This window comes from Cydia splendana, chromosome 21 (assembly GCF_910591565.1).
Source record: "Cydia splendana chromosome 21, ilCydSple1.2, whole genome shotgun sequence".
NCBI classification, from domain to species: Eukaryota; Metazoa; Arthropoda; class Insecta; order Lepidoptera; family Tortricidae; genus Cydia; species Cydia splendana.
Window position 1 is genome coordinate 5,410,091 of NC_085980.1, and position 24,776 is coordinate 5,434,866.

At 38.4% G+C, this 24,776-nt stretch overlaps 1 protein-coding gene across 1 annotated transcript in view; it reads left to right on the forward strand.

Annotated features, from left to right (window-relative positions):
- Nucleotides 1–82: 82 nt before the first annotated feature.
- LOC134801098 (phosphatidylinositide phosphatase SAC2) overlaps nt 83–24,776 on the forward strand; it is a 30,203-nt gene continuing 5,509 nt past the window's right edge. The window contains exons 1-15 of the mRNA XM_063773618.1: nt 83–292; nt 460–833; nt 1,303–1,587; nt 7,834–8,018; nt 8,694–8,805; nt 10,514–10,586; nt 10,911–11,103; nt 12,778–12,943; nt 13,832–13,993; nt 14,795–14,865; nt 16,229–16,343; nt 21,214–21,338; nt 22,592–22,760; nt 23,591–23,753; nt 24,531–24,637. Of these exons, the coding sequence (XP_063629688.1) occupies nt 196–292; nt 460–833; nt 1,303–1,587; nt 7,834–8,018; nt 8,694–8,805; nt 10,514–10,586; nt 10,911–11,103; nt 12,778–12,943; nt 13,832–13,993; nt 14,795–14,865; nt 16,229–16,343; nt 21,214–21,338; nt 22,592–22,760; nt 23,591–23,753; nt 24,531–24,637 (2,397 nt within the window). The 5' untranslated portion in view covers nt 83–195. The remainder of the gene's footprint in view (nt 293–459; nt 834–1,302; nt 1,588–7,833; nt 8,019–8,693; nt 8,806–10,513; nt 10,587–10,910; nt 11,104–12,777; nt 12,944–13,831; nt 13,994–14,794; nt 14,866–16,228; nt 16,344–21,213; nt 21,339–22,591; nt 22,761–23,590; nt 23,754–24,530; nt 24,638–24,776) is intronic.

A 24,776-nucleotide genomic window follows, 5' to 3' on the forward strand; every position in this document is an offset into this window, starting at 1 on the left:
GTATATAAGAAACGGAACGTATCTCGCGACTTCCGGTAGGAATCCGAACTACTTCATCAATGGCACCAACGTAACTATCAGCTGCCCCCTCCCCTTTTCAGTTTTCTGAAACGTCAATCGCTTACAAATTGCAACAATAATAAACACAATGAATTTCAATAGAAACGAAGAAGACGTGAATTAAATTGAACAAAAATGGAATTATTTAGATCAGAATCGTATTATATATTTGTTAGAAACGAGTCAAGTTTATGGTGGAATCGGTTTACTGCGAAATTTTCAGTCAGATCAGGTACGTGTTCTAATTACTTTATTTTCCTTTTTTTGCTGTTTATGTAACTAAATTAAATATGAATAATGAAATATTTGCATGAATTATTATTTTAGAAACTAGTATAATGAATGTTTACGATGTTTTGTGCCTTTGGAAGGTGTCTAAATTCAGGTTTTTCTTTTCAGCATGGGATCTGTCGGATATCGAAGATATAGAGTGCCTAGGCATAACAGAAGGCATTATCGGTTTGGTAGAGCATACCAACGTCTACGAACCCCGGCTAATAATTATCAAAGAGGCAGTACCTGTTGGCCAAATATATTTCCACCACACAATATACAAAATTAAGTCTATTGCTTTTCTTAATTCTGGGGCCGCAAACCACGATGTTCAGTTGTCTCCGTGTACGAAGCATGGTTCGTCTGGGGGATCGAAGAGTGCTAGTAAGAAAATGGGGGCCCGGCTGTTTGAAAATTCAGCTTTTCTAAATAAAACTGTGGGGGCGGTGAAAAGTGTTAGTAATACTATTAAGACGACAACGCAACAAGCGGCTACACAAGTAAGACGTGATTTATTACCATTGAAACTATATGTTATGTTCTATTTATTTAAAACATAGTCATCAGAAACCAAAACAATATATTTTAATATCTTAAATTGGTTGTGAAAAACAATGAAATTATACACACCATATTAAAAATAAATAGGTACTAGAAATCTGTATCCACCTCTTTTGAAGATGCCACACTAGGTAAAGCAATGCTTTCAATGAAGTAAGCATTGTTCAACTAATAGTAAATTAATGTGCTGTCTTTTCACACAAAAATACCCATTGTAAGATAAGATAAGCATTTTTAGCGGAAAAAAAAACTACATTATATGTATTTTACATTTTATGTAAAAAAAAAAAACATTTTGTCCTTAATTATAAAATATTTTATACTTTAGTAAAACTCTCATATGCTCAAAAAATTATATTTTTTTACTGCAATGCATGTCAAATTCTGTTATAATATTTTTTAATACAGGTCAAACACACCGTAAAGAAGCAATATGACCCCAAAGTCTCTGAACGTTTCGAAAAACGCCTGACTGACGAGCTGTACAAAATATTTGATGACACTGACAGTTTCTACTACTCTCGGACGCTGGACTTGACAAACTCCCTTCAACGGCAGTATGAGATTGAGAAAGTGTTGGAAACAGAGGAGGGGGTGACGAAAGCTGTGTCGGATATTACGAGATGGTGGAAACATGTGGATGATCGGTTCTTCTGGAATAAACATATGCTGAAAGATATCATTGCTTTAGAGGTAAGGGAAAGTAATTGTTTTAACAATAATTCATTGATTATCTAAGACAGCGGTCGGCAACAGACAAACCTCTCACTTGCGGACCAGGAACCCCCCTGGCTATATTGTATGTAATATTGTCAAAAGACAATGTCTGATAAAGTCACACATATTAACAAAGTGCGGCCCGCGTTAACTTCATTAATTACTATGTGGCCCTTGGCTGCTAAAAGGTTGCCGACCGCTGATCTAAGATATGTAAAAAGTCTAAAATAATACAATACAATACTCTTTATTGCACACCTCACATACTCGTAGTTTACAATAAATGTACAGTAACATAAACAAAGACAATAGAGGTAACAACAGGGGGTCTTATTCTTAGGTGCTTTTTAAAAGCATGTGATGGCTATGTATATCATTGTCACTCTGGTTGGTAAAAGTTGATATTTGTCAATTCAAATACCAAAAAAAAAATGGGCGCCGTCCCGGGCCATAACCTTCAGCTGTTAAATCAGGGGTATTCATTTTGTTTCTTAGACTTTAACATTTCTTCTACAATCAATTACTAATCTTTGTTTTTAATTTCGCCATTAGCCGGGTACACACAGTGTAGACGTGCCTCGCGCGCGCCGCCTCGGCCGAGGCACGTCTACACTGGCCGTTTTGTGCGCGAGGAAATTGCTTCGCGCGTATGCTCGCTCTGTGTGGACCCGGCTATTCAGATTAACATACATGCATGTATAGAAGCTAATAATTTCAATTTAAATAAATTGAGGAATATTAACCACAAAGTAGTAATTTACAAGAAGGTAAATAGTTGCAGCCTATTGGTATTTAACAATTACAACTATCATTAATTCTAGTATTTATTGTCTGTTGGGAAAATAAACATTAAAATATCCAGTGTTAACCACATTTAATTTTCCTTTGGTGCTATGCAATTACATACCTACATCAAATATATGTAGGTATGTAATATAACTAACAATATCCTCTTTATCGTTTGTATAATGATTTACTTTCATTTTGCATTAATTGTAATTTATGATTTTATTTAAAAAGCCAATGTAAGTCTAAATTAGTTTTTTTTTAGTTTGTAATGTAATTTAACCAATGATCTACCTACAACATAAGTATAAACTTACAATTAAAACTACCTACAAAACTAAAACGAATACTTAAAAAACTAAAAGTCTATGTCTAAAGGGCCTCTGGGGCATAGTGCCAAAGATACTGGCAGCATTTCCTCGCTGAATCTCAATACTATGATACACTTAAATTCTAGTTCCGGTACCCCAAACATATTTAAAAAAAAGTCTAACAGCAAATATGTTATAAATAAATTATCTTATTAATAGGTAGTATTGTAGCCAACTTATTATGAAATATGACACACCCCAACGAAAATAAACAATGATTTTCACCTAATCAGTGATAAGCTGTACAGTGTACAGGCTTTATTCATACAATACTTTTTATTAAACTTGCATGAAAGAAAACAATTGAAACAAAAGGACCCGAGTTTAAAATTAGAGACTAACCGAACGAAACAGCCTTATATTAAAAGAGTGATCTCTTCCAGGGCCCCATTTCTCGAACAACATTAGTCTAATATTATTAGTCCACGAACTGTCAAATCGTATGGGTTGCCATGACAACATAGTAATAATATTAGACTAATATTAATATCGTTCGAGAAATGGGCCCTAGACCGCTTAGGCTGGTTTCATATCGCACGCCGCTTGGCGTGCGAACGGGACACCGCTATATACGTGCATGTATGTCGCTGTCTCGCTCACACTGGAGTAGCGTGCGGATCAGCTTAAGTGTGATCAAGGCCTGGGCCCAGTTTTATAAAGTTACAAGTTACAGGTTACAAGAGTACAGGCTACAGGCACCTGTAATGCACTGTGAACACAGGCAGTAACCAGCAGGCAGCACAGACACTGTGGCTACAGGTGTTTTATAAATACACATAGATAATTACAGTTATAAAGAACCACGGTCAATCTCGATTACATGTGAAATCTACAGGTGTGAAGGACATCACTATTTAAAAAAAAATGTCTGTCATAGATACTCTGTGCTCTACTCACGCTCTACTAAATGCTGTGTTATTGTTTGTTGTAAAATATTAATTATTGGAAAAATGCCCAGAAAAGAAGGAAAAATCGAGTGGTTGAGAGCGGTGTTCGATGCCAAGGATATACTTTTCGGGCCGTTTTCAGATTCAGATTAAGTTAGATTTCATGAAATATTTACCTAATAAGTAAATAAATACTGTTTCACATTACATTATAAAATGTATCGTTTCGATAGCGGCTCAAAGATAAGTACGCTGTGTATCGAAAATGATGAATAGTACACTTTACCATAATGTGAATTGTGAATGCACTATACTTAAATAAAGAGACGAATGCTAATAAATCAACGACAAATATCGGCACCAATCCCTTTCCGTTTCCTAGTAGATAAAATAAAACGATATCATCAATAAAATCAATATCAAACATATTGCCACTTTATTTCCTATTTACTATAATATACTTCAGATACATTAACAAAAACTGATAAGGTCAGTGCATGGAAAAGTATGCATGCCCTGGCAAAATCGTTCGCGTTGGTGCCTAACAATAAAGAGTAAAGTTTAAAATCGCTCAGAAAACGAATAATTTTAATTAAAACTTAAGAATTACAGGACTCAAGACGTATGTCAGTTTTTGTTACAAGTGTACCAATCTACACTTGTAATTTACAATATTTTTATAAAACGCTTGTTCGATTATGAGTTTAAAACTATTAAACTCCCATATTTTCGTCTATGGTTGAGCTACAGGCACTTGTACCTGTAACCTGTAAAATTGTAACACAGTACTTTTATAAAACGCAAATTGTAAAAAACGGAGCAAGTGTTGCCAGTAAACGCCTGTACACTTGTAACTTGTAACTTTATAAAACTGGGCCCTGTTCACTTCCTAAGAAAGTTATGTCCCCAAATAATTGCGCATGTATGCGCCTGAAGCTTCTATGTGTGCTTTGGCCTCCTAGAAAAACTTGCCAGTAATCAAAATAAAAACATTTTTGTACAGCAACATTGCTCCCAACTGAAATTTAAATTTTCACGATTTTTTTTACATTATTAATCATAAAACGGGACTTAAAACACATAAAACTTAACTACACGCGATTAAGTTTTATAATGAATATTTGCTTCCAACTGTCTTTATCAATGTTCATAAAATATATGGAGGGTAGGTACGTCTACCCACCATAATAATAAAATATATTTTCTCAAAAATGGACGGCAAAGTCGACTTTGCCGTTTAAAAAATAGGTTGCGAAGCGCGTAGTTTATGGTCAGTCAAAAATTAAAAAGTTAAAAACATTGCAGTCTCGATTTTGGGACTGCAATGTTTCATACAAATTCCATTATTTGTCGAGTTCCAAACTTTTTAAAAGTTGAAATGGCCATATCAAATGAAGGCACAGGCCCATTAAACAGCCAAACAGATGATTAGTACCGCGACTATTTAGCTGTCTCAAATAGGTTGGCGTATTTTCGGCAGAAAAATACACTTTTATTTTTTTATTAAAAAAATAAAAAGGCGGCAAAGCTAATTTTTTCAATTGTTTCTACTTTTTTCTGTGAAAATATATACGTAAGAAAGTTGCTTTTGTAAAATATTTCTATGATATTTATATTTCTTGCACCATTTTTGAGAAAAGCACTATATATGACTCGGCTGGAAGGCTACTTGCTGGCTTCGGATTCAATTAAACGGACTCCCAAGGTCGTCCGTTTAAAACGAATCCTCAGCCTGCAAGTAGCTACTTCCGAGCCTCGACAATAATGTACTATTGTCAATGACTCTGTCCAACTGCTGTGGTTAAAGTTCATAACGAAAATTTTATTTATTAAATCTTTAAATAATAAGTACAACGTAGCGGTACTACCTCTTAAGACTCTGTAAGTCTGTACCTACATGGTTTACAGCAATGCACATAGAAAATGTGCTAAATGCGGAGCAACGGCTGTTGAAGATACATATTTGAGTGAAATTCATAGCTTTAGTGGGTTCAGAAGGAACCGCGTCATAACGCATTTGGAAAGCGTATTAATTAACCGTGAAGAAATGTATGAATACAAGTTGGAAATCTGTGTACATGCCGTGTGTAAAGTGTAGTGTATCTGTGTGTGTAAAGTGTAATAGGTAGGCATGCCTAAAGTTTTCAGTATATATTATTATACTGAAAACTTTGTGAATGCGCTCTATTAACGTCTATTTTTTTATTAAGTTGTCACGGTTTAATTTTCAGTGTATATTTCTATATGTAAAACATTTTTTGAATAAATAAAATAATACAATGTTATAAACATAAATATGCCTTTTATTTAAATCAATTGATAATACCACAAACAAGGGGTAATATTTGCATCTTTCATATATTTCGTGATATGAAGATAACAAATATGTTTATCAACAGAATTACTACCTATACCTACCAATACCCGCCAGGCTAAACCGGTTGTCAACTTTAGTTCCATTGGTACACAAAGACGGCGCCACTAGTATAAACGTATAAACGGTTGGGGACATTTTTTTGTATGGAGTTACCGTTCTTCTCCTAGTGAGTATTATATTCTTTGAGTGTGATACCCATGGTATAATAATATACTCCGCCTGGTACTCCATTCCCGTCTTTTCTAGGTCACCTAACTGACACGGGCTTACGTCATCATGCGACAGCGCTATATGATAATATGCGATAGCGCTATATATAGCGGCCATGTTGTTGTGACGTAGCCCCGTGTCACTCTGGGAATGGAAGACCATGTTTTATTAGACTATGTGTGATACCCATCTTAGTGAGCAGTGTCAGAATTAGCGCACAAACCATTATACTATGATTTAAGACTATTGGCAGACCAGTTATAGGTACATAGTCACGTCATATGCTCATACATTGACACGTTTTAAAACTTGCGTTTTACGTCTAGGGGATAAGATTCGAATTCTATCAAAATAAAAACTACTGCGTAAAATAGCACTTTTCGTGCGATGTCAAAAGTTTAAAGGGCCATATGTACTGTAAAACGTTGTACGATACACGTGCGAATAGGTAATTCGCAACTCGTGTCGATTTAAAACACTCCCTTCGGTCGTGTTTTAATTTATCACCACTCGTTTCGAATTTCCTCTTTCCCGCACTTGTATCGTAAATAACTATTTCAAAGTCGAACTCATATGCCCCGTGTATGTACGCATTTTAGACCTTCCATCTTTGAGTTAAGATTGAAACTCATATGAACATTTTTACACTTGACCCGTGACCGGAAACTGGAGTGTGTCAAGGGCGGAGGAGAAATCCGTAGAGCGATCACGCTCCGTTTTAAATGGAACTTTAAACTGATGTTATACCTACCTTCATGCGTCATTCGTACAGAGTGATTTTGTTATGTGATATGTCTGACCATACTTAGAGGAGTTAGAGGGGTACAATATATAGGTCATACTGAACAACTTTTATTATGGGGAGATAGGGCTATAGCTATAAACCTGAAAACGCGAGAAAAAAATCTTCTGTTCCATAGAAAACTTGACATACCTACTGCCGGATTCGCACTTTAAGATACGTCAAATATTACGGCTAGATGCGTTATGGATTAGATATGTCAGTGTCAAAAGTGACGTTTTTTGAAGAAAAGTCACTCTTGACACTGAAATATCTGATCCATATCGTATCTAGCCGTAATAAATGACGTAATCTTAAAGTACGAATTCGGCCGATAATGGTTCGCCGAAATTTAAAAGACAGCAGATTTTTTTTGTATTTATTCAGCCTGTATATGTTTTCCTAAGCAGAGAACGTAATTCTACCATCTAGGGAGAAGAGACGACGCATTCCTGTGATACTCGTACCCAGAACTAGAAAAAGAGGGACGTTAGTGAACATGTATTTGTATTTCATTAAATTACCGCGTAATATTACTTGTTATGAATTAATTATTATTTTTGTTTACCTAATAAATATGCCTGAAACTAAAAAAAAACAGTCATCTTTTAACTCTTCCTTTTAGAAAATATATGAATTTATGTTTATGTCCTTGGGTTCGGTTATGCGCAAATCGTCCCTAGGCGACTATTAATTCAGTACATTTTTTGCCATATTTCGTGGCGATATTAATGAGAAAACTAGTGCTTAATTTCGTTTTACGGTGCGCACTCATTGTATTCTAATCTATAATTAAATTCCTTGTTTCAGAGCCCTCACTGCGACGAATGGGTCCTACCCATCATCCAAGGATTCGTCCACTTATCCCAAATAGCGGTAGAGCCAGCGGACGCGAACCCCCTCAACACGGAGTCGTTATCGAGCGGGGGGTCTTGCGATGAAACCTTTACGCTGGGCGTTATATCGCGGCGTTCGAGATACCAGGCTGGGACTAGGTAAGTCTGTTACACTCTGTCTCTTTTGTAGACAATAGAGAGAGGAGAAGAGGGGAGCTCTCAACATGGAGTCACCCTATCATCCAAGGGTTCGTCCATTTATCACTTATCCCAAATAGCGGTCGAACCAGCGGACGCGAACCCCCTCAACACGGAGTCTCTATCCAGCGGCGGTTCTTGCGATGAAACCTTTACGCTGGCTGGGTGTTATAACGCGGCGCTCGAGATACCAAGCTGGGACTATGTGAGTCTGTTAAACTCTGTCTCATTTGTGTACTATATAGAAGGGAAGAGAGGAGCTCTCGACATGGAGTCACCTAACATCCAAGGATTCGTCCTCTTATCCTAAATAGCGGTCGAGCCTACGGACACCTGCAAACGTTAGAAATCACTTGCGCCATTAAAAATCTATACATTTCTTTTTAGGGTTCCGTACCCAAAGGGTAAAAACGGGACCGTATCACTAAGACTCCACTGTCCGTCCGTCTGTCTGTCACCAGGCTGTATCTCATGAATCGTGATAGCTAGACAGTTGAAATTTTCACAGATGTATTTCTGTTGCCGCTTGGCCGGTTTTGAAGAACTCTTTCTGTTATCCCTCAAGAAAACCACAGCGCCTAATTGACCGCTTAATTTCTTCCTTACCTAACCGATAGGAAAAATGTTGGATTGCAGGTACAATCGACGCGGAATCGAACCCGAAGGCCATGTCGCCAACTACGTGGAGACTGAGCAGATCGTCTCCATCATGTGCTCTGACAGCATCCATAGGGCTTCTTTTGTGCAGGTGCGTTCATTATACTCCGTCGGATTATTACAAAGCTTTTGGTTACTGCAAAGACATATGTAACTTCGTATAAGACGAATAAAGTCTAAGGAAAAAACGTGCCTCGGAATTCAAGTAAAAGCCATTCTCGAATAGATGGCGCACACACCTTTAGCCTATCCTCGGCTAGATGGCGTGACGACACCGTTTCATATTTAACAATTTTAACACATAGATATCAGTGAATGAACATGGATCAAAATGATATAAAAATAATAAAATCATTTATCCATATATATACATTTTTCGATAACTTTATACGTTTTCATTTTGAGTTTTAGTCGTGTGTCGATAGATGGCAGTAAATTTACAGTGACTACAAAATTTACAATGACAGGACCCCTCTATACTATCTATTCTTTTTGGTTACTGGGACCCACGTAACACACTAGACAGCGCAGGCCGGGGCAGGCAGACCGAAAAGGAGTTGGCGAGACGACTTAGAAGCTTTCTACCCCAAATGGAATTTGCCTCTATCGCTCGAATATGCAATAGTGATAGAGAGGCAGATAACGAAATTTCGATTTTCGTGTTTCGCAGTAGGTCCTCTGTTTGTGCTGGTAGCGCTCTCTACGCAGAGATTTATCGCGTGATATTCCCTATTGGCTACTTTCCTACTAGTCAAATCAGCGTGCACGGGGTGAAATAATTTATTTTAAGTAGAGGAAAGTACCCAATTATTGTAACTAAATTACTTACATGACATTAGTGAGATTACTGAAATTAGGCTAAATGAGGAAATGTTAATTGTCTACTTCAAGCGGCTTTGCAAACAATAGTACATTGTGCAACATGGGGCGTAAGTTGAATATTGCAAACGAGAGTATGTTAAATCGCTCCGGCAAGCCGTCGCGATTTAACTTACTCTCGTTTGCAATATTATTACGCCCCGAGTTACACACAATGTTTTTCATCACACTTGCGATACACAAATTAAGTATAAAGACAAAAAACTGTTAATTATGGCACTAGAAACTTCATAACTCCCTAGGGAGAACGCTTTTTCTATAACTCCCGCTAAACTTGCGTGCAATTCCACATTTACTGAGCGAGTGTGATGAAAATACGAATTTTGTTTAATACATATGTTAATACTTACTTAACATGTTTTGAGTTTCATTTTGCGCAGCTGTAAATCTTTTTGGCGTTAATTCGCTCAAACGAAAGTTACTTAGGTACTTTAATACAGTAATTCTGAGATTTTGGACTGATGTCAGCAAAACGTACAGTAAGAGATAAAAGTGAACGACCGAGTGAAAGGAAAATTGTCTAACCATACGGTTGCGTAATAGTACCATCGCCCGCACTGTTGACTGTACATCGGTGGACCTTATGCCTTTTATGATAAGGTCCACCCATGTACAGTGAGGAGTGTTGCTGTTTGTACACTAAAATTAAACTCAAACCGATACGCCCTGGTGGGTACATTACTTTCCTTATTTTATATTACGTCACTACATTTTTCAGATATAAATTTGTATTAACCATGTATAGCCGGTCAATCAAGTTTGTAAGTAGAAAAAGGCGCGAAATTCAAATTTTCTTTTACATTTAAGACTAACTGTTTTGATTAAAACTACCAGCTACTTCCGGTTCCGGTTACGGGTTAAGTTATAACTACTAGTTATGTAATGAAGATATGTATATATGTCATATGACTTGTTTACAGGTTCGAGGTTCGGTCCCTATTTTCTGGAGTCAGCCAGAGTACAAATTCAGACCCCCACCTCGTCTAGACAAGGGTATGTATGAAAATACCATTTATAGTGCTTTAATATTTTGTTTCTGCAGTCGCCATGAGATATATCGGAACGGCCGAGGTGCTCAAAAATATCTGAACGCGCACTCTAACGCCTTGACAATAGAGGCGTGTTCAGATATTTGTGAGCACCTTGGCCGCACCGATATATATGATGGCGACTGTACATAGTTTACTGTTAGCAATATAACGAAGAAGCCTCGTAAAATGCTGAATATTCGCTCAATAGTGAAAGTGTTTTTATACAAAATCATTGCAAAACATGTATGTATGTAATTGATTGATATTTTTTTAACATTCATTTCAGGCGAAGAAGAAACACAAGAAGCCTTTAAAAAGCACTTCAACGAAGAACTGAAGCTATACAAGCAAGTCTGCATAGTTAACCTAGTCGAACAACAAGGCCGCGAGCGGGTTATTTTTGAGGCCTATGGAGAACACGTTTTAAAGTATAACAGCCCGGACCTTATATATGCTACTTTTGACTTCCATGAGGCTTGGTAAGTACCTGCCTAATTAGGACACGCAACATATACCCCCTTATTCATTAGTTATTTGTACAACAAGAGATCAAAGTTTGATATTTCTTGCTTGAGTCCCTTGCAAGCGAAAGATTCTTGAGCGTAGTAAGGGACTCAAAAGCGCACGAGATGTAAATAACTTTGATCTCGTGTAGTACACAAAAATTTTCACCTGAGCAGTGCGAACATACCTATTAGACAACTTGAAAAATGTAATCCTTCTTCATCACTTTAATACTTGCACTCATGTTTTCTTAATTTATACAAACAATTAAGTTTAATTACCGCAAGCGAACACAAACACAAAACGTAATAATAAATTTCAGTAAAATAATATGGAAATAACGAACATCAACTGATATTTCAATCGAAAACTTTTTTTTTTAAATACGTTTTAAGATGCGGTCCGAATTGCGGATACGTAGTATTTGTCAACTATGGTAGAAATTCTTAAAAGTAAAATAATAAATTTAGCGTGATAATCTGTGTATTTTTTGAGTTCATTATTTTAATTGTACAGTAAAGTTTTTATCAATTAATACGTGGTTTCGAACGACGCGGTCTGAAGTTTTCGGGGTTCTATTATAAACCCTCAATATACCGTTGAATGTCGTTTTAACTTTTTTGTCTGTTTCTTTTTGCTAACAGTGTGAAAAGGACAAAGATAATAGAATCGAAGTATTTCGAACTTTAATTTTTTTAACAAACAGAAACGTCTGCGAACGATGCTATTAAGCTTAGAATAAATTTAAAAGTGGAAAAATTACTGACTTGAACTCAAAAATCCAGGGGTCGTGAGTTCAAGTCTCACTAAAGACAGTAATTTTTCCACTTTTAAATTTATTTCGAACTTGTATTAGACCCCGCATGTTGAAATGACATTTCACTATAAAGGTCACTTGAATGTCATTTTGTCTTACTTAGTGATCAAAATCGCATTTTGCTCACTGTTTTTAAGAAGCAAAGTACCCTTGTTCGAGCTGCTGAGGTGAAAAAAACTTTACGGGCCTGATATAGTTAAATTATATTTTATCCCTTTCTTACAAATACATAAGTCAAAATGACAGATACAGACTAAAATTCATAGCTAATTCAGGCCAGTAACACGTTTATGAATAACGCCAATAGAATTCAACTTAATAAGCAACTTATGAAGGTATAAAAAATATGTCGGGAGACTCCCTAAGAAACATTTTAGGAGATAAGATTATGAACACAGCGAAATTACTTTAGCGCGAATCTGAAGCAGTTCTCCTCCGTACAGAATACTCTTCTTTTTCCTCGCGTTATCCCGGCATTTTCCCACGGCTCATAAGAGCCTGGGGACCGCTTGACAACTAATCCCAAGAATTGACGTAGGCACTAGATTTTACGAAAGCAACTGCCATCTGACCTTCCAACCCAGAGGGGAAACTAGGCCTTATTGGGATTAGTCCGGTTTCCTCGCGATGTTTTCCTTCACCGAAAATCGACTCGTAAATATCAAATGATATATCGTACATAAGTTCCGAAAAACTCATTGGTACGAGCCGGGGTTTGAACTCGCGACCTCCGGGTTGAAATTCGCACGCTCTTACCGCCAGGCCACCAGCGCTCACAGAATACTTTACTGTAATTATATAATTCTGCAATTTTTTTATATTGACTTTTCAGCCGTGGTATGCACTACGAGAATGTCAGTATCCTCATTAACGCGCTGGTTGAAATCATCAACGAGATGCGATTCTGCTGGCGCGACGACCGCGGGCTCATCTGCAGTCAAACTGGTGTATTTCGGGTCAACTGTATTGACTGCCTGGACCGCACGAACGTAGTACAGGTATTTGGAGTCAGACCGAGAGAAGTCTGCAACGGTTTTGATAACACACGCAGTGCTAGTGTCATTTATACGTCATAATTTCATAGAAGTTTGACGTTTAAAATAACACTTGCACTGCGTGTGCTATCAAAATCGTTGTAGATGCTGTTGGTTCAACTCTATGACAGTTGTACAGTCAGCAGCAGAAATTGCTAAGCGGGCGAGGTGTTCAAAATTACCTTGACACGCTCTTATTCTCTTAACAATAAAGTCCCGTCAAAATCATTTTGAACACCTTGCCCGCTTCGAAACTTCTACTGCTGACTGTAGACTGAAAATCAATCGTTGAGTTTATGATTCCGCTTAGAAATTTCTCACTACACACTATCATTCACTAAATTCGCTTACGCTCATTATTCGGTTTAAAATTCCCTTGTTGCACTGATGCAAATTTCGCTCATTAGTATGAGTATTTCACTTTTAAATTCCTCGTTTTGCTTTTAATTCCTAAAACTCACTCTTCTATCTGTATTGGATAAAATCCCTGTCATTATTCAATATAAATAAATATTATGGGACAATTTTCCACAGTAAGCTCAATAAGGCTTGTGTTGTGGGTACTAGACGACGATATATATATAATATAAACATATGTATAAATACTATTTACACTCTGACAGCTTTTTGTACTAGCGGAAAAAAAATCCGTATACTTAATCCAGCAAGGCAACCATCTGAACGTACGACTTCGCACTTGCATTCGTTCAATAGCCTTAGGCCCACTGGCACCATCCCACTAACCCAGTGTCAAATTGTACTGGCAACCATGGTAACTCCAGGTTTAACCGGTTAACCCCGGGTTAGTCGGATGGTGCAAGCGGCCCTTACTAATTTATGTTTCATCCACAGACAGCCATAGCCAAGTACGTGTTGGAGCTCCAGCTGTGCCGCCTCGGGCTGGGGGCGCCGGGCAGCGGCCTGCCGCCCGCGCTGCGCAACGCTTTCCTCACGCAGTGGGCTGATAATGGAGACATACTGTCTAGGCAGTATGCTGGAACTAAGGCGCTCAAGGTACAGTCATAGTCAAGTTGTAGATCCAGTGAGGTTTTCAGTGAATTACAATTTTTACTACTTAGCAGGGGTGCGAAACTCCTCCCTTCGGCCAAACTGGGCTCCGTTCGGCTCAGCATTGCTCCGAGCAATTATTAGTGTTGACAGAACTTGACGTCCCTTTGCGTACTCGACCACAGATATGACTGGAATTTTGACAACCCTAAATTTCCGAAAGGGCTATAGTGCCATATATTACAAAGGGACAGTATGATTTGACCCTGAACCTGTCAAACTTCGGTTTTGTAGGAAGTTTCCTTTCTGTACGGTAGTACTATTATTTATTCGGTTACCTTAGTTGACGTTGTGTTGAGATGCCTTTGCTTATGCGTCGAAATTCTCAATTTCTCACTAGTATCTGAACACATACTTATGGTCGTTTAACACATCTTTAATCATCTTAATAAACCGCGCGGATTTTGGTGGTGTCTCAATATTCTTTTACAACGGCATGGTGTGGAAAATTTTAGAGTAAACGGCTAAGATTCTCACTAGTATATGAACATTATGAACACATATTTATGGTCGTTTAACACGTCTTCAATAATCTTAATTTGTAGTTAATTCAGCATTACTAGACTAAATTCATTTACTGTGTTCGGTAATTTTTACGTTTTTTTTTCTACTCTGAGCCCTGAGCCATTATGTACCGAGTGTCTTAAAGCAACCAAAAAGTCACCATCAATTAAGTATATATTTCCTGAAGTATTACAGTTTTTTTTTTTATTAGATGCCACCTATTAATATTTTTTTATTATACAGGGAGATTACACGCGAACGGGCGAAAGAAAATTTACGGGCATGATGAAAGATGGAATGAATTCTGCCAGCAGGTAATTATTATTCGTAGCAAATATTCTTATGAATATTCAAACTATTATGTACCCGGTTGGCATTGACATAATAGTCTCTGCATACACATTATTTTGCAAAAAAGAACGGCATGACGGGCCTTTTCTCCTGGCAGATTCGTGATCCGCCATTTTAGCGACGCGATGACTCAATGCGCCATAGACATCGCTCTAGGGCAGCCCATAAACTACGCGACCATAGACGAGCACGACAGCGTGTGGCGCGATTTTAAAACGGCCAGCCTTATGGTCGTTGAAATGGACACGAATCGACCGAAGTTAGAATTGGTCCCGAGTTATTTCGGGCAGCTATTGGCGCAGGAGCTCTTGTCTGTGGAGATTGCGTATGGATTAGGGAGGTCAGTTTAGCTTGGTTTCTGAATTGCCGTTTTTCGATGAACATTTCCAGTGTCCAGTTTTCAAAAATATACTACAATGCACTATGCGCACAATTAAATTTATCTGTCTATTGAAATTTGAACCCATTAGCGCCTACACCCACATTTGGGAATCAACCATTTTTCTAATGCTGTAAAGTACAGTAGAAAAACAAATCAAACGACGTAGCCCAGGTGTACCCAAGTGGGTGCAATGGGCGCTAATGGGTTAATCTGTAAGTACTTTTTTGGTGTTAAATTACAATAAGATTAAATGACTGATACCTTAACAAGTACATAATTACAGATGTAGTGCATAATTATTTTCCAACGTATTTTCACGGAAACGTACGAAGGTGTTTTGCTACTTCAGTCTCGGTACAAAAAGTGCTGACGTTGACTGAAGTAGCATGACAAATACGAACGTTTCCGAGAAAATACGATGGAAAACAATTATGCACTACGTCGGTAACTTTGAAAGGATTGCAGTTCTGAAACTAAGCTGTCAATTTAAATTTGGTTATGGCTAGCTAGTGTTTGTTTTCGCTTATTAACAATTGTTTTTGACCTCCCTTCTCGCAATTGTGTTTCTATTTGTGAATATTTCTATTCTAAAACACCAGCTTTATCAAATAATCATTAAGCTCGTGTTGAGTCGATAAACTATTAATTTATTTAATTGGCTTTTTCAATATTAATATGTTAAACAATCACAATTCTAATTATAAATCTAAATAATTCCATTATCAATCGGATTGCAATAACATTCATATTGACATAATTATGACTTAATATGCTAAAACTTCAATTGTATTATGTAACAGGCTGAGCGGTTTTATTACCTACCGTAATAAATTTACTTCAGAGTGATTTCTTTTTTATGGTATTACCTTATAATGCTCAAATAATTTACAAAATTATCAAACAAATTAATTATACTTCTCTTGAATATCAACCCTTTGTTTCAGATACTACCTATCAACATTCAAGGACGCGCTCCGACAGACAGCAATAGACGTGATGACGGGCGAATCACGGCATATCCCTGAACAACTAACTGGCATCGGATGCGCCTCAGTCAAGGTGGTTGTGTTTCCCGCGTCTGCATGCCCTGCTTTAGGCTATGTATATAATCCTATCCTTGCCCTTTATTCCTTTAAAAAAACAGAGTAGTAGCAGAGTAGTAGTTAGTCGTCTAAGCGCCACTTGCACCATCCCCTAACCCGGGGTTAACCGCTAAAACCTGGAGTTTCCATGGTTACCGGTACAATTTGACGTTGGGTTAACAGTTTAACCGCTTAACACCGGGTTAGCGGGATGGTGCAAGTGGCCTTTAGTATATAATCCTACGCTTCCCTTTGTTGCATGGCCAGTAGCGTGCACAGAGATTTGAGACTGGGTAGGCAAAAAAAATGGGAGCTACTAACTTACCAAAAGAATTGCGTGATGGTTTTCATTTTGTTGTCAAGTCGGTTAATAATGACGTACCTAATAATTAACCACGTCAAATATCCGAAGACTGATTGATTTTATGGACATATCAATTTACGGATAATCAAAGTGGCCTTTCGGCATTTTTCTTTGGTGGTTTCATGATTTTTTGTTATTAAATTAAAGTTATTCAGTAGTGTGTGTGTGTACGCGTCGGAAGTTTAATTAGAGATTTTTTTATAAAATAATGACCAAAATACTAGAGGGAGCTGTGAAGTATGGGAAGTTAATTAATTATTTGTATATTAAATCTACTGGCCTGTCTTTCTGTAAATATATTTGCAAAATGGAGTCGTAAAAGTTGGGAAGCCGTTTAATTTCCGCTAACAGCGATTTCTCGATTGAAATTTTCGACAGGTCGGTCAGTCGCTGCTGACCCTGCGTGTTTCTCAAGTATGTGTGAATGCGTTTGAGCGCTGAGAACGACCTTTCTGTGGAAGCGCTGCTTGCGGGAACAGTGACAATTAATTTGGCCAGTCGAAGGACTTCAGGAAAAACTGCATTTAATCCGTATTCGTCAAAATGTTGTATTATATTGTAGGTGCTCATATCGTTAAAATCGTCGGTTTTATATATACATTTAAGCTCATTTATCAGGCGGTCTACGTTGAAACTGAATGCTTTGTATTCGTTGACAAAATCATTAACTATACCGGTGGGAAAGTTCTCGTTATATTTTGTGAAATTTTCGCAGGATAGTAACTGAAAAAATTTCAAATTTTTCATGTTGCGGTAACGGTCATGGCACTCGTTATATATATTGTCTACGATTTCGACAAAAATTCTTTTAAAATTCGTTTTTGCATCTGCAACGTTGCGTTTTCGCTTTGGTGGCCCGGTTATTTTTTTAACGTCTTCGAAAATTGAATCGAATTTCGATCGAAATGATTGCAGGAATGCTTCGAATTCGTTTATTTTTTTTACGCAATAACCCACATCGGACGTCTTTTTTTGAATGATGTTGTAAAGTATATCCGTTTCTGCGAAAATTTCGTTAAATATACGGAGTAAAAACTCAAATTCAAACTCTTTTAAATTGTGCAAGAATGATGATACTTGACACAATGTGTCGCCGTCCCAGGTGTTTTCGTTTTCTGCCATATCCTCCAACATGTTAATCAGATGTGGACAAGAATTGTATATGACGTTTACGGTACGTGAATTATATGTCCAACGTGTGTCGGCAACGCGAGGCAATTTTTTTAAGTCTGCCATTTTATTGTAATGGTCTTGTCTTTTGGTACTGCTGTGAAAAAAATTGCCTAACGTCTTAATTACATTAAAAAAACGTTTAGTTTCAAGAATACGTTCACAGGATTTTGAAAGTACCAAATTGAGAACATGGGCAGAACACCAGACATACAGAGCAAGAGGACATTGAATTTGCTCACGAACCAATGACTGAACGCCATTGAGTTCAGACGACAACACAGCGGCACCATCGTATGTCTGAGCTATCAATTTCGACAAACAATCAAACTCTGCCAGAATCTGTAGTATGATACTGCTTAAAGTTGGCGCGGTGCGGTCGGAACTCACGTCGACATATTTGATGAATCGGTCATACACTTCCGACTTGTGAAAATATCTCAAAATTACTACCAGTTGTTCCTTTCCGCTTACATCGGGAGTTTCATCAACCATCACAGCAACAAAATCAGTGGCAGCTATTTGCCGTTTTATCGTTTCATTCAACACAGACGCTACACTAGAAATTAGATCATTTTGAATTCGATTAGATAAACCCGTAAATGAGCTAGTCGAATTTTGCAGGTGGTTTTCTAAAACGCCGTCATATTTAGCCAGCAATTCGACCATCTCTAAATAATTACCTTTATTAACCGACGATTCGGATTCGTCATGTCCGCGAAATGCGAGCTCTTGCTTTCCCAAGAAGCAAACAATGTCAATGAGCCTCTGAAAAATATTTCGATTTCGATCGACCTTTGCGTTATGTCTGTCGATGTCTATTTTTATTTGGGCATTTAATCGCGTCTCGATTCGATTTTTTCCAAACGTGTGAAATTGAAGAGAAGCTTCTAAGTGTTTGTCTGATTGGTCATGTTTTTTTACTGCCGTTGAAAAGTTATGAAGATCGACATAACCCGCGTCATTCCATACCGTTTTACTCTTAGAAAACAACAAGCACGGGAAACAAAACAGACGATTGCTATGGGCGCAACCCGTAAGCCACGAGTAGGAATCGTATTGTTTATGATTGAACTTGCGAGTTACTTTCCCACTTGTCTGCGTTAGTTGTAATTCCGCTGTAAACCGGCCCTTTTCAATTACTTGTTTTTTTTGGCTAAACGAAAGCTTTGAAAACGCATCATTTTTAATAGTTTGCACACACACACCCACCGTACAACTATCACAGTTAAAATTATCCATTTTTTCACTAATCGCACTTTATAATTGCCGGCAACTGTTATCACATAAACTCACCAAAACAAACAAACAATGGCGACCGAATAAAAAATGTAAATAAACTTACCCAAATACTGTAAACGAATAAAAAAATAGTCTCGTATTTGCACTAAATTACCATAGCAAATGCTACTTTTTAAAATAGTCACGTAAACATCGGAACTAGTCGGAAACTTTCGGCCATCATCGTTTAGGTTTGGTACGAAAGACACTGCCTATTGCGTCTAAATGTGTGCGTTACTTGTATAATTGTGTGCTCGTACTTATAGGAAGGCCCACTACACTGTAACCGCGTAACGACGAAGGCACACATAGAAAGATTTAGACGGAAATGTTTTCTGTCTTTGCCGTGCAAGGCACGTAGCGGCGCTAGTGCCGCGTGGTGTAAACTTCGTCGCGTCGAATTATAGATGATGACTTGATGACAATGCTTAACCGGTAGATGGAGCGCTTATTAAATTTTAGAATGTTTTAAGTTATATTGATTACTGATAGTACGATCAAGTATAAATTAAATTAAGTAGTTTAAGAGGATAGACATCGGAATTATAGTAGGGTAGGCAGTGCCTTTTTGCCTTTATGAAGTGCACGCCACTGTGCATGGCTACATACATAAAAGTTCCAATACACTAAAAAGCAATGAAATTAGGTCATACAAAGTAGCTAATTTTCCTTTGACAACTATTGAGTGTCGCTCGTTACAGGTTGGTGCCGTGACCAGGATTTAGTAATTCTTAATTTGCCAAAAAAGAGATCCTGCGTGTTTCCTGCGAGTGCCCTGCTTCAGTCTATGCACCTATACTATGCCTATGCCTGCTGCCCTTTATTCCTGTATAACAGAGGACAGTTACAATTTGGTGTTGTCACCAGGATTTTGAAATTCAATGAAGATCCTTTTCAAAAATACTAACGTCTTGTTAAGGCTTTGGTCTCGAAACACGTTACCAGAGCGTGCGCGTGCGGCTACAGCCCAATTTTCTTCGTGCATTGCAATAAGGTTCACGATGACGCGCCGTACACGATACGCGTGGCGTTCAAAGGGTTAATAAAGTATTTGCCCGTGATTCCATAAGTGTATGCCTTCTTCTTCTTCGTTACACTCTTGACACTCTGCATGCTGACTCGTTTAACGACACGTCGCCATTCCTCCCATAGAGCTGCTTTCCGTGAGCATTCGCTTACTGTGGCCACTGTGGACACACTGGCTTTGTTTTGGTCGGTCCATCTCATTGGCGATCTTCCTCTAGCCCTGTCACCTCCCACTCTTGCCTCAGTTTAATCTATATATATACCATCCATGCATACTTATACCCTGTCTAATGTACCTTTTTAGGGTTCCGTACCCAAAGGGTAAAACGGGACCCTATTACTAAGACTTCGCTGTCCGTCCGTCCGTCCGTCTGTCACCAGGCTGTATCTCACGAACCGTGATAGCTAGACAGTTGAAATTTTCACAGATGATGTATTTCTGTTGCCGCTATAACAACAAATACTAAAAACAGAATAAAATAAAGATTTAAATGGGGCTCCCATACAACAAACGTGATTTTTGACCAAAGTTAAGCAACGTCGGGAGTGGTCAGTACTTGGATGGGTGACCGTTTTTTTTTTGCTTTTTTTTTTTATATGGTACGGAACCCTTCGTGCGCGTGTCCGACTCGCACTTGCCCGATTTTTTATTCATGTTGGCTTCGGTTACCGCGATAGTTACTTAGCTTTTTTATTGTTATAATAAACGCATGGTCCGCGGATCACTGGTAAAGTAAGGACGATTAGCACGAATGATGATGAATGAACGATGGCGTCTCCAGTCACTAAATGCTCTAAGACCGCCGATTATGCTGGAGGGCAATGCCACTGCGCGGGTCATTGTACGAAAGTCTTCGTGCTTACCGTTCTTACTTTAGTCATAACTCATACAATACAATAATCTTTATTGCACACCTCACATACACGTAGTTTACAATAAATGTACAATAACATAAACAAAGACAATAGAGGTAACATCATACTGACGAATAGCGGTCATTTGCAGGAACAAAGTGTGGACACGGCGGCAATGGCGCAACACGTCAAATCGCTTATCGACGACTGCAAAAAGCTCATTGTGGACACGGAACCCGTGTTGGGCGCTTGGGGTCTCATCGACGCCGATCCCAAGTAAGACAGGTTACTTACTCGACCGGTCTGGCCTAAGGGGCCTAGTCGGCAGTGACAGGCGTGGCTCACTCCGCGATTTAGTCGCTTTGCTACAGGTAGCTAAAAGTACATCCGTTCCACACCAATTTTGGTGGCTAGCCATAAGCCGCGCGTGGCGCTGTCGCCACCTAGCGGCCATATCTGTCCTGATCGTAACAGACGCGTTTTGTTAGAGAGTGAGTCTTCTGTACCTAGTACTATTATTTATTTTGTGGCAGTGATCCTGCCTACGAAGCCGATGGTCCTGGGTTCGAATCCCGGTAATGGCATTTATTTGTGTGATGAGCACAGATATTTGTTGCGAAGTCATGAGTGTTTTCTAAGTATTTAGTACTTACAACACAAACGTTCCCGAGCTAAGTGTGGGTCTTAGTCAATTTGTGTAAAAATGTCCTCCATCCATTCAATTTAAGACCTGGGCTCTTGTCAGTGCAGCGTGATGAAGTTGTCTCCACCTTGGTAGGTCCGAAGCCAGCCCTTTAGCACACCCCGGACACTGGCGATCAAATGTATGAAACAAACGCGTTTCTACGCACACAGTCTAAGCTCGTGTAGGTGAACGCGTACCATGCTTGTGTGAGTGAGATAAGACGTGCTAGGGTTTCCGCCATTTTGTTGTCAAGTTCGATGACCTCAATGACTCAAAACTGATTGCGCGAATTAGGAAGAAATAAGAATCGTATTATGTTGTAAGGTGGGTATCTAAGCTCGATTTATACAATAGTTTCCTATTTTGAATGAGTATAAACGAAGTAACAAAATTTTTGTAAGGAAATTCAGGCCACCAAAATATTACGTAAGTTGAAAACATGATTTTTTGTTCATATAGATATTGTGTTGTTTTCAGTGTGATCTGATAGGTTTTGTAAATATTTGTTTAATATTTGAATATTTTACGTGGCCTCCGCTCTGCGCACCGCGTCGTGTCGTCGCGTCCTTGCCAGCCGGTAACTGTGAGGTAACCGAGAGCGGGTGGGCGGAACTTTCAACGGGAGGCAGGGAGTGTCCATACTGTACGTTAGTACTCTTTATTATACTGTGCCTTTAGTGTCCTGCTACGAGACGGCGCCTACATGCTCCCTTACTTGGCTCATATAACTTTCCTTGGTCTTCCCCTCCCTCTCCTTCCATTTATTTTCCCTTCTATGATGTTTCTGATGAAGTGGTGGTTTAAAAATATCCTCCTATATTTATTTTATTTATTACTATTACAGTACCGGCGACCCATCGGAAACGGAAATGGACAGCGTTCTCCTTCTCACCAGCGACGCTTACCACGTTGCAGATTACGACGAGACCTCAGACCGAGTGCTCTCCGTACAGAAAGTGCCGCTCCGGGATATAACTTTAGTCGAGCTTGGCACTGTGGAGACTAATGCCACGGTAATATACACCTTAACACTTAGATATAAGGCTTACCACGTGGCAGATTACGACGAGACCTCAGACCGAGTACTCTGCGTACAGAAAGTGCCGCTCCGGGATATAACTTTAGTCGAGCTTGGCACTGTGGAGACTAATGCCACGGTAATATACACCTTAACACTTAGATATAAGGCTTACCACGTGGCAGATTACGACGAGACCTCAGACCGAGTACTCTGCGTACAGAAAGTGCCGCTCCGGGATATAACTTTAGGGTCGGTTGCACCAAACTGTTCGTACCTATCGTTAAAGAGTTCGCTAAATTTTTATGTATGGAAAGTTCATAGTAAAGCGCTGGGGCTGACGTTGATCAGTCTGTCAAATGTGGTTGGTGCAATTGGCCCTTAGTCGAGCTCGGCACTGTGGACACTAATGCCACGGTAATATACACCTTAATACTTAGATATAAGGTCCATACTTGCATAAGGCTTACCACATGGCAGATTACGACGAGACCTCAGACCGAGTACTGCTTGATGACTGCTTTCTTTTGTTTTTATAGCAGTCACCGTAGCCTATGGACGCTTGCAACTCAAGGGGTGTTTGTTAAATGTACTTTTTTAGTCATTTCACACACAAACTCTGTAAAATTAAAATGTTTACTACGCCATTAGAATCTTTCAAATTTTTCAATACGTTCTAAGTCCAAATATACATTAATTCTACGTTAACGGTTAATGCTACTGATTTTTTTAAATGTTAGGATTCCCCTTTTGGGCTCGCATTTTATTAGTTTTTTTTTCACCCAATAACAAACCTTGTCGTACTAACAATAACGTTCATTTTAGATATTCGGTGTCGGACGCAAAAGCACATCTGAACCCATATCCTGCATAAGAATCAACTACACATACAACAACGAGCCTGGGTACTTCCACATGTTTAGATCTACTACTTTGAGGTTCTTCAATAATATGGCGGTTGTCATTAACACTAAGGACGAGATGATTGGTAAGCGGGTTTGAACTTTATTTGTATGGAAAAGAGTTGCTTTTTGTATTTCAATCAAACTTTTAACAAAAAATGTGATGATCGATAAGCGATTTAGCATTTTATTCGTATGAGCAACGGATAGGACATACAACAAACAAAATGACTTCAGGTAAATTAGCTGTTTGAGTATTTATGGCAAAATAAAACTGTAAAACTCTAGTAAAACAAATACGCACACATTTAATTTGAACTCTATTAAGATTGCATCATGGTTGTTATTTGAATAAAGACTGAATAATATTTTAAATATATCACAAATGTTTAAATTGGACTCTATGGTGCTAATGCTAAGGTTCAACTCCCAAATATCATGTTATTTTAAGCACTTATAAAATGTGTTGACAGAATCCTTGCACTACATCTGTGAGTCACTGGTGGTTGCTTGACATGTGGCTAACGTTGTGATATATTTTAAATTGGACTCTACGGTCTTAGCGCTAAGGTTCAACTCCAAATAACATGATATTTTAAGCATGTATAAATTATGTTGACAGAATCGTTGCACTATATCTGTGAGTCACTGGTGGTTGCTCGACATGTGGCTACCGTTGTGATATTTTTTAAATTGGACTCTACGGTCTAGTGCTTAGGATCAAATTCAAATAACATATCAAGATGTTAAGCACTTAAAAAATGTGTTCACAGAGTCGAAATTGCACTCTACTGTCTTAGTGCTAAGGTTCAACTTCAAGTAACTATGTAAGAATTCAAACACGTATTAAAATCTGTTCACAGAATCGTTGCACTACATCTGCGAGTCACTGGTGGTGGCCCGGGATGTGGCTAAATTGCCACCAATTCCTTTCCATAGCGGTGTCAAATTGGAGAGGCGGAAATCGAAGGTAAATTACTGTTCATTTATTCTTAACCGATTGATCTCATGACACAACGGGCTAAACGATATTAGTTCAAACTAGTTGTATGTAATGATTATTGCCGGTTTTAACTAATAACAAAGTAGATTTGATTTTAGAAATGTAT